General features: G+C 36.3%; 1 protein-coding gene across 1 annotated transcript; it reads left to right on the top strand.

The window, feature by feature from the left end:
- Positions 1-1,875: 1,875 nt before the first annotated feature.
- Positions 1,876-3,307, top strand: LOC110918433 (F-box protein At5g07610). The gene has a single exon (XM_022162749.2). The coding sequence runs from the start codon at positions 1,968-1,970 to the stop codon at positions 3,171-3,173; it is 1,206 nt and encodes a 401-aa protein (XP_022018441.1). The 5' UTR covers positions 1,876-1,967; the 3' UTR covers positions 3,174-3,307.
- The last annotated feature ends 11,058 nt before the right edge of the window (positions 3,308-14,365 follow it).

Here is a 14,365-nt window from a genome sequence, read left to right as displayed (position 1 = left end):
GGCGGCTAGCTTTATCTTTCTTATTTTTTTTTTTTTTTGCACAAAATAGGTATCATCGTGCCATTGGTTAAAATGGGCGGCCGTCTCTCCCTCATTGGATCAACCATTTTATTATTTTATACACACTTTAAAATTACGTTTTCGTCCTGCAATAGTGTTTCTCTCCCATTGGTTCAAATGGGCAGCTAGCAATCCCTATTGGAACACCCAGTTTATTATTTTATATCCTCTTTAAAATTACGTTTTTGCCCCCCCCCCCCAGTTAAAAAATACGGTTTTGTCTCAACTTCAAAATACATTTACCCTTTTGCCCCGAGCTAAAAATAATACGATTTCGCCCTCGGTAAAAAAAATACGTTTTTACCCTCAGCCAAAATTACGTTTTCGTCCCAGTTCAAAATAAAATTTTGTTTTTCCCCATGCTTAAAATTACGAATTTACACCAATTTATTATTTTATACCTACTTTAACATTACGGTTTTGCCCACAGTTTAAAATTACGTATTTGCCCCCAATTCAAAATAAATTTATGCTTTTGCCCCCAGCTAAAATTTACGAATTTCCCCTCGTTTTAAAATTACGATACCACCCTCAATTTAAAATTACGTTTTCCCCAAGTGCAAAATAAAATTATGGTTTTGCCCTAGCTAAAAATTAGGATTTTACCCTCGAAAAAATTTGATTTTTCCGCCAAGTAAAAATAAAAACATGACTTTGACCCCAGCTAAAAATCGTATCAAAAAGCTGCCTAATTAACACTCTTTTACTTTTTATTTCTAGCAAAACTATAGTATTATTTTTTTAATTGACTAAGAATAATTTGGACGCCCTGCAACACGGGCGGGTGGCATCACCTAGTTATACATATTAACATTCACAAGTGAATGACGTTAGCCGGGAATAGTGTTGTGAAGTGGTTGGCCACTTTGGCAGCCACTTTTGACTTTGCTTTTTTTTTTTTTTTGCTTTTTCCATATATAATAGTTATTTATAGGTGATTTCAAATTACAATTTTATCTCAGGTGTAAAATTACGATTTCACCATCGATTTAAAATAAAATTTTGCTTTTGCCCCTTACTTAAATTTACGATTTTGCCCTCAGTTAAAAAATACAATTTTGCCCCCAGTTCAAAATAAAATTATGCTTTTGCCCTCAACTAGAGTCCTGCCAAATTACGATTTGGTTCCCAGTTTAAAATTACGATTTTGCCAGCAGCTAAAATATTACCATTTTGCCCCATTTCAAAATAAAAAAAATGGTTTTGCCCTCAATTCAAAATATTATTTTGCCTCCATTTTAAAATTACGATTTTACCTCCGCTAAAAATTGCAATCTTGCCATGGTTTTTTTTTTCTTTGGCAAAACCATGGTAGTGTTTTATTTTACTTTGTTGACTTAATTTTGTTTTTATTCATGCCAAATAGCTGCCTATCACTCGCTAATCGGTCCTGACAAGTTATTGTTTTGCCCACCAACTCTAAATTACACGCTTGTCATCGTTTTAGTTACCTTTTTTTATTATAACTATGGTACTGTTTTCCTTTAATTGGTTAACTTGATGTATCTTTTTTATATCGTGTTATAGGTAGCATGTATAACTAACCGACATAAAGACGTACATGTTATTAACCTAACAAATACTCGGTTTAGCGTCCCGCAACGCGGGCCGCGCATAACTCTAGCTGCCTAACACTGGCTCATTAGTTCTGAAAAATTACAGTTTTGCCCTGAGCACAAAATTACGGTCTTATCATCGTTTTTTTTTCATAGCAAAATTATAATAGTTTTTTTTAATTGATTGAGAATTATTCAGCCATTGCCCCGCAACGCGGGCGGGGCATCTACTAGTTGGCTACAAAAGGAGATTTGAGGGTTAGTCAACTGACCCGCTTGGCCCATTTCTTGTTTTCCATTCCACGACGTCAGTTTGGCGAAACCCTAAGCTCACATTTTCACTTGCAAAAAATGGTGAACACCAGAAGAAGCAAAATCAGGAAAACCCGAAACCAAAACACCCCTACAACCGTGGTGGAGGATTCCGATCAGAAATCGTCTCAATCTGGATCATTGATTGGGTCCAACGATGACCTTTTAACCGAGATTCTTATCCGCCTCCCGGTTACCTCCATTCTTCGCTTCAAATCTGTTTCCAAACACTGGCTTTCGCTTTTGACTCACAGCCATCTCACCCAAAGGTATGATAAGCTTTCTAAATCCCCTGGGTTTTTTGCCAGCAATAAATATGTTCCCTTTGATGTTGAAAATCCAAACACTCCTCCTTTTCGTAGTCTTGATCCCTACTTTGATCCTTCGGGTTTTGATATCTTGCAATCTTGTAATGGGTTACTACTTTGCTCTCCTGATCTAGGGCCCAAAGGCCACATAGCTGCTCCTAAGTATTACGTATTTAATCCCACCACCAAGCAATTGGCAACCATCCCACCGCTTCTCGGAGGTTTGAAAGTCCATAAAACTATCCGTTTTATGGGTCTGGCCTATCATCAAACAGATTGTCCTCACTACAAGCTTGTTTGTATTCGTTTTTTAGAGTGTTTTGGGGAGTTTCTTGAGCTGTTTCAGCTTCAAACCTACTCCTCTGATACGGGGAAATGGAAGATTTCTGTCGAATCTTTCCATGCGATTAAACCCGCCTTCTTTTACCAGGGGGTATATTGGAACGGGGCTGTTTTTTGGGGACCTTATTATCAAAATTACTTGTACTTTAAGTTAGATGTTGAGCAGCTGCAAACGTTACCTTTGCCCGTAGGGTTGCCGTCTTCTCAAATAATTGCAATGTACTTTGGAGAATCTAGAGGTCATCTACATTTAATAGTACGCAACAGGTTCCAAGACTATAGTTTACCCTTGAATGTGTATGAGATGTTGAGCGATCATTCGGGTTGGTTTGTCAAGTATCAACTACAACTTGATGAACTTCCGGGTGCTTTCACAAAGACGGTATCTTGGGACGGTTATTGTGCTCTCAACGTCATCGATGTGGTTAGAGGTGAAGAAGAAGAAAACACGTTCCTGGTTCTGAAAACTCCCGAAAAGTTAATAACATATAATGTTCATGACAAGAGTTACAAACAAATATTTAATTTCAGGAGGTACTCCTATATAGGCTCTTCAATATTTCATCGTTACACTGAAACCCTGTCTTCTTTCTAAAAGACATTTCGATATGTTTATATTATTATGAACATGTTTGAACGTGTGTAGTAAAAAAAATTTTAAGTTATGTAAACACATCTGGTATATTGTTAATATGCTTTTGTTTATGGTAGCATGTTCTTTTAGAATCATTATCGTTATCACTGTCTTTTATTGTTGTTTGCGGTATTATGGTTATTGCTAGTGTGATTTCTATTCTGGGTTTGGGGGTGCTTGGATTTGTGATGAAACTGATAATCTGAATAGTGTGATTTAAAGGCGTAATAATCAGTTTGTGTTTGGATAAGCCATAAGCTTCTTTTGTCTTCGTTTCTTACCTGCTGCAACAGAAATAGAAACAGGAAGTTATATTTACTCATGTTTTTAATCTCTTATTTTAAATACTTTTCATCTACATTTTTTTAACTTATAATTATTCTATTGCTAACTGGTTATTAGAGATCGTTGTTTTTTGTTGCATTGAATTGTGAAGCTGCGTATAAATAGTCTGAATTTACTTGATATGATTATTTACAAGTAGAATAAATAGTTTCATATAAATATTCTGAATTTACTTGTTAATACAAAAATAGTTGGAAAAGATAAATTATTTTACAGGCATGTGTGTCAGTTTTATGTTCTAGATTAGACCGGATGTTGTGGGCTAGCGCCCCCAGCTACCTCAGGTAACGCCTCGAACACCATCTCGGCTTCGTCAAAACGGGGCGTCATCACTGCCCTCGTGACTGCCCAAACGGGTGTTAAGGCAATGCCCTCGTGTCACTGTCTCCCCTAACGGGTGTTAAGGCTTGTTTTGTGTGGGACACCTAAAAAAGCAACAAGGCCTGGTAACGCCTCGAACACCGTCTTGGCTTCGCCAAAATGGGGCGCCATCACTGCCCTTGTGACTACCCTAACGGGGGTTAAGGCTTGTTTTGTGTGGGGGTCCACGTAAAAGAAACCAATCACCTCAACCTTGTAGGCTGGTAACATCACGAACACCGTCTCGGCTTCACCAAAACGGGGTACCAATCAATGCCCCCGTGACTGCCCCAACAGGTGTTAAGGCTTGTTTAACAGGGCGCCATCAATAGTTTAACAGGGCGCCATCAATACCCTCATGACTGCCCTAATGTGTGGGCCACCTAAAGCAACCAATCACCTTTTTTAGCTTTTTAGTTTTTTTTTTTCTAGTTAAACCACAACTTGATAGTTAAATGTTGGGTTAGTTAAAGCTTCATTGACTATGTGGCAATGACGTTGCGGTCTAACGCCTCATTTCATGCTAAACACAATGCCCGGTCTATAAGCATTAACAATGAACACACAAGCAGTCTCATATTTTTGGACCGAAACTGTGCACAAGGCCAAAAAGTTTGTGCTTTACTCTTTAGAGAAATGTCACATTGACCAAGCAGTGTCTATTTTTTTATCTACATGTTCCCCTTGGTAAGATATGTGAGTAAACGTTGGAACGGTTTGAGGGGTAATAATCACATTGTAAATATGTTAACCGGGTTGGTGGATTGTAATAAATGGGTTAAACGAGTTAGCGGGTTGACTTATTTACGGTTAGCTGACAGGGGTTAAACATGTCAACTCAAACACGTCACATGTAATTAAACATGTTGATGTGAACATAACGTGTTTAATAAATGAGTTAGATATAACAACTAAAAACCTAATTATTACCATGTGTCAAAATTGGCCACACTAATGTAAATCACTCATGTATAATGTAGCAACCCAATGTTTTAATCTTCCTATACTAATAAACAAATGCTTTCTCCCCTTATTTTTCTATTTATCTATGTTAAATAACAATAATAATTTTAAACTAAAAATTAGATAAGAATAAATATTTATTTTTCTATAAATAATTTTAAACAAAAATTTAGATAAGGATACACCTTTTTATAAAAGATTTTCATTTGCTATATAAAAGGTAAAATAATACTAACAATAATAATAACAACAACAACAATAATAATAATAATAATAACAATAAAAAGTAAACAATACTAAAAAATTTTTTACGGCTTAAAAATTTAGATAAGGATACACCTTTTTTATAAAAGATTTTCATTTACTATATAAAAGATAAAATAATAATAATAACAACAATAATAAATGTAAACAATGCTAAAAAACTTTTTATTGCTTATCACTAACAATATAATTAAATAAATAAATAACATTAAATAATAATAATAATAAAGATAAAAGATAAAGATTATATATTAACAATATTAGTTTGATATAAAAATAATAATAATCTAATATATCATTATTAACAATATTATTATTAAATTAAAGGAGAGAGCGCCATGTGACATTATTTGGAATCCTTTATTAGAATTAGATTAGATTACATGATTATTTTTTCTTTCACTAGAATTAAATAATTTTAGGTCCAGGGCATATGCTTTTATCAAACTATAAGTGTTTTTAGATGCATCACTATAATGGTTTGGACTCACCGTTATAGTCGCACAATTCTTTCAAATGTCAAATTTAGACAAATTAGTTTCACCTTTGTAATGTTAGACGTGGTGTTATAATTGGTTTACACCCATCATTCATCGCACATTGCATCAATATTTAGAAAGAACATCATTTTTAAAAATATAACAATTCTATATTCAATTCAAAGAGAATTTATTTCTTATGGTATAATTCATAAAAAAAAATGATGAAAGACATAAAAATGTGGGGATCGGTCTCCACCTTTTTGTACCATAAACTCTCTTGAATACAAAATTGAGACGAGTGTTTTATCTATCAAAATAAACAAATAAGCATGAAGGTCCTTAAAACTAACTAAAATAATTGTATCTCATAATTTGAATGCATCATGAAAATATTATTCAACCCATGTAATACATCTGTTTTTAAGCTAATAGTAAATATAAAAAAAACAAAGTAAAATGTTATAATAAGTAAATAGTACATCAAAGTTCATTTTTGAAAGATAAATCATGACGACTGTATGTATTAATATATGACATTATATTTTGTTCAATATGTTCAATACACGGGTTTTGTTTAAAGATAGATTGTTTTTATTATTTATTATATAAATTTACACTTATACAACCCGTGTAATAAACGGGGTTTTAACCTAGTATTCATAAAAGTTAAATACCAAACCACGTATACACAAATGTGATCTGGCACCCATAATTGACGATCGATATGAGTTTGTCGAACACTAAACAATACATAACAAACTCAATTAACTATATTATATGATTCTATAATAGTTTGTGTACATAGACAAACTCAAAATAGTTTGAAGGTTCAACTGGTACCCATTGCACTTTATGTGTCTTGGCATGTGTGTCCAAACACAATTTGACGTTTCACCTAGAGATTAAAAATGCGAACATCTATGGTTTCACTTGAACGATTACCTGTAATCGTTATGACCTAATCCATATCTTCGGTCCCCTTGTTCATGGGAAATACTTTTATAACCAAGGGAACACCCAAAACTGTCTTCGATACAATGTTGTTATTAGTAGATCTGTTCCACATCAACTTTTCCTTGTGCACGTATTTTTGCTCGTAACTTTTTCCTGACTATTTCTCATAAGTTACTTCAAAATCATAACTCTCACGAATTTGCACAACTTCAGATAGGGAATTGTCAGCCACTACACACTGTCCTCCGCCAACGTGCTCTTCTGATCCTCATCTTCTTTTTCACAGTAACTGCTATCTAGGATCATCTGTATCTTGATTGCTGCAACATCACCCTTCAATTGAGACACTATGCCGTCGAGGCGGGATGCGATTATGGCTAACTGGGCAACAATTTGATATGGATTCAGTATTCCTTCAGGTTGGCTTCGATTTTGGGATGCCATCATTCCAAATTTTGAACTTGTAAAATTTGATCAAATATGTCAAAAATTGGATTTTAGAAATCGATTGAACTGGTTTTCTTTATGGAAATTGATCAAATTTCAGAGCTGGAATTTTCGATTGAACTGGAATACGTTCCTGATGCAATTGGAAATTGAATTCCTGATTTGGAATATTTCCCGGCAATGGAACCAAATGATAGATGTTGGAAATGGAAAGCTTGAAATAAAGATAAACAAGATAGATGGCCTGATTTGAGATAGGCTAATCTCCTATTACAAACAAGAGTTTGCTAATTTTGATAAACAAAACACAAGAAAAGAAAACAAAAAAAATGAAACAGGAACACAACATAAAAATGTAGACTCAAGTAATTCTTCCCTTCTTTTTTAGCCCCACCCACCACTATTTCCTTTCCTAATTTCCCCAATAAAATTTCCCTCCTATGGTCACCACTTGGTGAGTATTTAAATAATTTTTTAGCCAATAATGTAATGTCATGTCAAGTCCACACTCTAGTCTCTATTTTGCACTCAATCACTAGCAATGGTCAAACACATGAGTAATCTATTTCTTTTTTTTATATATTTTTTATTTCTAGAAATTATGCATTAATAAATAAAACATATTTTAAACAAAATAAAAGTACATTTAATTAAAAAAACACATTACATACTTAAAACTAGAAAATTAAACCATAATAAACCTAAAATTTAGAAATTGCATGGCCAATTATAATTTTTTTATGATAATCCGTTTCCGCGCTAGAATAAACGGCAACATCTCGGATGAAGCATGGTCGTGTGGCTTAGTAAACCTCTCCAAATCCCGATCATACAAAAGTTGTTTCACCGCCTCACGTTGTTCCGCCACTAACGCTATGGTGTCTTCCTCACGTTTCTTTTTTATATTCGACAACTCTATCGGCCGTGTTTTTTTTTTCTTCTTTCATAAGAGTGTATTGCGCGAGCTTCGCGGTCAAAGCTGTTTTGCTATCGGTTGATGATGTTGTGGGTCTGATCTTTCTTTCGTGGTCTTGTTGGTGAGGGGTCTACGTTTATGTCAGGTATATCGCTAATGAAGTCAGTTCTCGGTGTACCCGCATTATAGTTACCCCGAATTGGACGTTTTTCTTTTTTGGCCCGAACTTCCACTATCTTCACCCAACAATGGTATCGGTGCCCATTTGTCATGTTTACTAACAACCTCCCATGCCTCAACATGATGAAAACCACTTGGATATTTTGATTGGAACTCTTTTAAAGCCCTATTCATGACCTCGATGTCGCCACACCCACTAACACGAATACGATCCTACATATATAACAAATATAAAGTAAAAAATAAAAAAACAAAAACAATGTTATGGAAAATATTTATTAAATGTTCAAAAAAAAATGTTACCGTTTGTTGCCAAAGGCCGTTGAATTAGTTTATCTTAGTCAACGTAGGGAGCCATTTTGAACGTACTTGAACTATTCGTGTGCTTCCGCCGACCGGTTCGTTGTAATGCTCGAGAACTTTTTTCCAAATTTGTCCGCTTTTTGTTGGTTGCCTTTTTTCTTGTTTAAAGAACAATGAACCCATGTCTTGACTAAGGCCTCTTCTTGTTTTTTCGTCCAATTTTGATGCTCCGCCTTGACTCCCTTTTCTTTCGGCTCACTTACTTCACCAATATCATCGTCTTCAACCTCATATTCTTCTTCGTCTTCGCCACTATCTTCATCCAAATGTGGTGTTTCGGGGACAATCTCTACATCTTGGTCTTCATCGTAGATAGGAAGTGGGCGCTCGACATTCTCTCTTGGTGATTGAATTGGCGGGCTCCTAAATGCAATTGGATCGAAGTCGGTTGTGAAGCTTGGGTGTGAAAATATTTTTGTCGGAAAATTAGGTTGGGTGCTATAAAAAATCGGTTGTGAAGGTTGGGGGTAAAAAAATTGAGGTTGAGAGTTTGGTGATATCCGTATGGGGTTTGAACCGGTGCACTCGGACCTCTAGAATCACCTCGTCTCGTTTGCGAAACCTTTTTTTTAATCCGATCCTCGGCTAGCGGAACCTTTTTTCTTGGGTTCACCTTTGTTTTGTTTATCCATGGTGTGGTGTGGGTGGAGAAATTTTTTTGTTTAGAAAGAGTGGTGGGTAAAATGAGTTAAAAAGTGTGGGAAAATAAAGAAAACGATTTTTTTATTTAAGACAAACGGTCAAAAAAATTTAATGATAAACGGTAAAAAAAAAATTAATGATAAACGGTCAAAAAATTCAAACTGTCAAAAATTGGTCCCTCTTTCACTCGGTGAGTATACACCCCCCAAACCACTCACCGCTTCCCGATTGAACCCCGGCACCACATCACCGCTTGGTGAACTCAACTCCCCCCCCCACTCCCCGCATGCATACCGTCCATCCTAAATACATTCAACTTTTGGCGCCACTGTCTCTAAATTTTTATCCAGCTGCCTTTGAGTCTAACCCGACTCATTCTTACCTGGGTCGGGTATCGTATCAGTGTATGTGATGTTGAGCGATCATTCAGGTTGGTTTGTCAAACACGCTTGATTTTATGGTATAACTTTAAAGACAAATGACGTATAAAAAGGTTACATGCATTTATAAAATGGGGAGGATATAACGTGTGACTTGCATGTGCTTGTTTCTAGGCATGTGTATATATTCTCTTTTTTCTATTGGACAAAATTACCTTTCCTACTTGAATCCTCTCTGGACGTTTGTCACTCTATTATGACTTTTTACCCTTCTTATTTTTAAACCCCTTTGTACTATAACTCAACCCCTTGTAATACCTTTTATGCATCATATATAGTATAGATAATGACATATTGCAAGAAGGTTTGGGGAAGCCTTGATCCACTCTTTTATAAGATTGATTGTAATTTGTGAAGGTTTGGGTCATGCCATGATGATAGTGGCCATTTAAAAAGTCTTAGATGCACTGCACCAACTTCTTTAGGATTTGTTTGCACTTGGAGCAGAAACAAATGAATAATTTTTTTTAATCATGAAGCATTTAATTCCTCTCGCATTGTCATATCAAATCAAATCGGAAAACATGAATCTATTTATACACTAAGCTTAATCCGAAACTTAAGATAACTAAATTGGGCCTTAAAACTTTGGAACGATATGTGCACATCCAAGTATCCAACTAAAATAACTAAAATGGTCACTACTGATCACTGTTGGCCTTTCAACTTTGGGCCGGCTCTCTTATTTGTTCTACGACCATAAGGCACATATGATGGTTTCCTAATTTTGACCAATTTATGGGTAAATAAGTCATTTGGGTTAGATTGGCCTTTAATGGGTCATATGGGTGAAATTAGGCATTTGAGTTAGATTGATCTCTAACGAATCAAATGGTCAAATGAGTCATATGGGTCGGATTATCCTCTAGCAGGTCGAATGGGTAAAATAGTGTGGAGGGTAAAAGTAATTAAAAGTCACTTGATTTAGAATTTAATTAAAAAGTAGTTTCTTAATTATGAGTCATTTGGTGTATGCCCTCTGCTCTAGCACCTTGTTAGAGTGGAGATTGGTGTGAATAAATAATAAAGTTGGCTGATTTGTTTAAAAAAAGTGGGTGTTCATTTGAGTCAGACCAATGGGCTACATTGACCTAATGAGCCCAAGCTTGGGTTACAGGCAAGCGTTACCAAGCCCAGTGGTAATGGGTCCATAATTATTAGCATCCTCAAAGTTTGCCATTAGCCAATACGGGATCAAACAGTTGAGTGTTGACATTTTCACAAGTTTTTGAAACATATTTTAGTTGCGAAATCCTTAGTCATCGCATTAATGCTCTGATGATTTGTTCTTTGTGCTACAAAAATAAATAGTTGTTTTGATTTTGATCATTGTATATAAGCATATAGCTTGGTTTTTAGCGTTTATATCCCTCGCGAGTTTCAGGGTTGTCTCCGAGAATACATAAAAAGTTTTGGGCCCATGGCGAGTATAAAGAATGCTCCCCTAAAATAGGAATTCAATAACTCATACAAAAAGTGAATAATATGACGCTAATTGCCTTAAAATCCGTGTTTCTAAAGCCAGACCAGCCTACTACGAACATGAAAATGTAGGTTACTTTCTTAAATTTTAATACAAACTTTATATAGGGTAAACCTATTTGATAAATAATAAACTAGTATTAAGCCCCCCGCGTTGCGATGGGGCGTAAAACCATGATAAAATTGTACCAATGTCACACCATCGTCAACAACAACCAACACTGAAGTTGCGAGGTGTTAATGTAAAGAAAATTAGAGCGAAACGTAAAACATATAAAGTAATAACTAAGACGATTTAAGACCTGCACGTCGCGATTAACCTGCCAAACGGGAACAAAAATTGGACGACATAAAAACGTTGAACCACACATACACGTCGCGCTATGTTTACTCGCAAAATTTAGAACGAAGCGTAAAACGAAACGTAAAAACGTTGAACCACACACGCACATTGCGCCGTTTTAACTCGCAAAATTTAGAACGAAACATAAAACGGAAATTTGCGAAATATGAAAAGTATAGGGGACCAAAGTTGAAAGTAAAAAAGTTGTGAGGTTAAATTGGAAAATATGAAAACTTTTGGGTAAAAAGTAAACAAGAAAATAGTTTTGGGCTAAAAGTGTAATGTAATATTTTTTTTGAAAACTCCCCTAAACATGGGTTACAACACCTCTATGTATCAAATTGTTTCCTATTTATTTAAACACGATTTACCACCAGCCGCAATCCGGCGGGGGCATAAAACCGTGCCGAATAGCACCAATATCACACCACCGCCGACGACAACCAATACTGAAGTTATGGTGTATTATATATAAAGAAATTTGACTGCAACGTAAAACATAGAAAATAATAATTAAGTCGATTTAGGACCCTGCACGTTGTAACGAACTTGTCAAACAGGGAAAAGATAGACAACGTAAAAACGTTGAACCACCCATGCACGTTGAGCCGTGTTAACTCGCAAAATCTAGTACGAAGCGTAAAACGAAATGTTAAAATGTTGAACCACACACACGTTACGGCGTGTTAACTCGCAAAGTTTAAAACGAAAAATCAGCGAAATATGAAAAGTGTGGGGACCAAAGTTGAAAGTACAAAAGTTGTAAGTTGAATTGAAAAAGATGAAAACTTTTTATGTTATAAGTAGAAAAACAAATAGCTTTGAGTTAAAAACGAACATCAATTTTTTTTTTTTTTGAAAACCACCCTAATCATAAGGTACATACCTATACGTATACAAATGTTGTTTATTTATAGATTGTTAATATGAAATTTTAGTTGACTTTACTAAGGTGCTGTTTGTTTTTTCTGCAAGAAAATGTCTGCAGTCTGCGGACCACATCTGCAGGCATCTGCATGAGAGGTGGACCAAATTTCTGCAGTCTGCAAGGAGAAGAGGGTTTGTTTTTTTTTTATATATAAAACCTCTTCTCACCCTCAACACACACAAGAGGGTTTGTTTTTTTTTATATATAAAACCTCTTCTCACCCTCTTCTGCCTCCCTCTACCACCACAACCACCGTCCACCGTCCACCACCACAACCAACCACCACCACTTCAGCCATCACCCACCCCGTCGCAGCCACCACCACCACCCCGTCGCAACCACCACCACCACCTAACGCTCACCACCACCATCTCCTCCTTCCTCCCCCACCAACCCCGTCGCAACCACCAAGCACCACCGCCACCACGAAGCCAAGCACCACCACTTCAGCCGCCGTCAACCACCTCCACCGAAACCCTAATTTCACCATCTTCAAGGGTTTCGATTTGGGGGTTTCTGAAGAGAGAGAGAGAGAGAGAGAGAGATCGAGGGAGGAGAGAACTGTAACACCTCGAATTTTTGTGTCCAATGATGTGTTAACACGTGTCATTTGATTACACGTGGCATTGATATTAAATAAAGGACTAATTTTGACAAACCTTAAATGTATGTAAATTCGAGGGTTATAGATGTCAAACAAGGGTAGATATACTGTATGGTAACCCTAAATGGTGCTTGTACCTTCAAACGAATGAATCATGGATCGTACGGAAACGAAACGCGGAAGAAAGTGAGAGATTACAAGCTACAGGGGTTAACCGTGTCAACATGTTTAATTATACCTCTGAGTGACCCTTTAACGCTCCCGAGGCTTTGTAACAGTATTATACGCTCACTAGAATATACTGTATAAATTCCGCGAAGTTCCGTTTTAAAACGAGAAAGTTATGATCGAATTCGTATGAGAAGGGTTAAAAGCGTCAACAATGAAAGTTAAGACTTTCTGAATAATTAATAAACTAACCGGGGACTTAACAACGCGGGTAAATAACACGAGGTCCTTAGTTGTAATTAACCGAGGGCCAAACCGCAAAGTTACCCCTTCAAACCCGAAAGGTCAGGTTAATAATTACGAAAGATTTCGTTATTAATTACCAGGATTTCGTAATGATTATAAAAGATTTTAAAAATCTGAAAAACAGGCCTCTCGCGACCCGCGTGATGTTTTGGCCTAAGTTGATGCGGGCCGCGAGCCACCTAATATACGCGCCTAAAGTTTGAATCTCAGGCGACCCGCGTACAAATGCATGGAAACTCCCATGCGGGCCGCATTAGACGCCCAGATGCAGAATGTTTGTATTTTCTTGCCTTTTGAGCTTGTGAATGATCAAAACGTCAATAAATGAGGCATGGGCACCCTATACTCGACCCATAGCTCTATGGGACACCTGCCCATCATCCATGATCAGTATAGATCAATGTGGAGTGATCTTGGAGCTCATTTTTCACTATAAATAGCCATGTTGTGTTCATAACAATCACACAACTCAAAACACACTTCACTGATCATTCTAAGAGCTTTCAAGTGTTCTTCTCTGCTCTCTAAGCAAGACACAACTTCTGTAAGTCGTCCAAATCAATTTTGGTCTTGTATTTCCATAGATTTAGCTCATAAACCAAACCGTCGTAACTAACGGTTGTTATAGCGATAATTCACAAATGGTCCAGTGATTGTCGGATCAAAAGTAGTTATGAGTTGGTATTTATGTGGGTAATAAACCCCTAAAAGGGTTCCCTCTGATCACCACTCTAACTATGTCAAATGTCGAGTCAAACGTGCACTTAAAAAGTCAACAGAAAGCTATTTTGCCGTTTTATACATAATCTGTAATGTATATGTTATGAAACCTGTTTTGACACTCATAAAACATGATATTAAGTATATAAACTTGTTTACACTCGTTTGAATCGACCATTTGCTATATTGACCCGGTTCGGAGCCGAATGTCGCAAAAGTTTGACTTTTGCTTTGACTTCAGTTCTG

Source organism: Helianthus annuus, chromosome 16, assembly GCF_002127325.2.
Source record: "Helianthus annuus cultivar XRQ/B chromosome 16, HanXRQr2.0-SUNRISE, whole genome shotgun sequence".
NCBI classification, from domain to species: Eukaryota; Viridiplantae; Streptophyta; class Magnoliopsida; order Asterales; family Asteraceae; genus Helianthus; species Helianthus annuus.
Note: the sequence above shows the minus strand (reverse complement) of the source record. Positions and strands in the feature narration are given on the sequence as shown.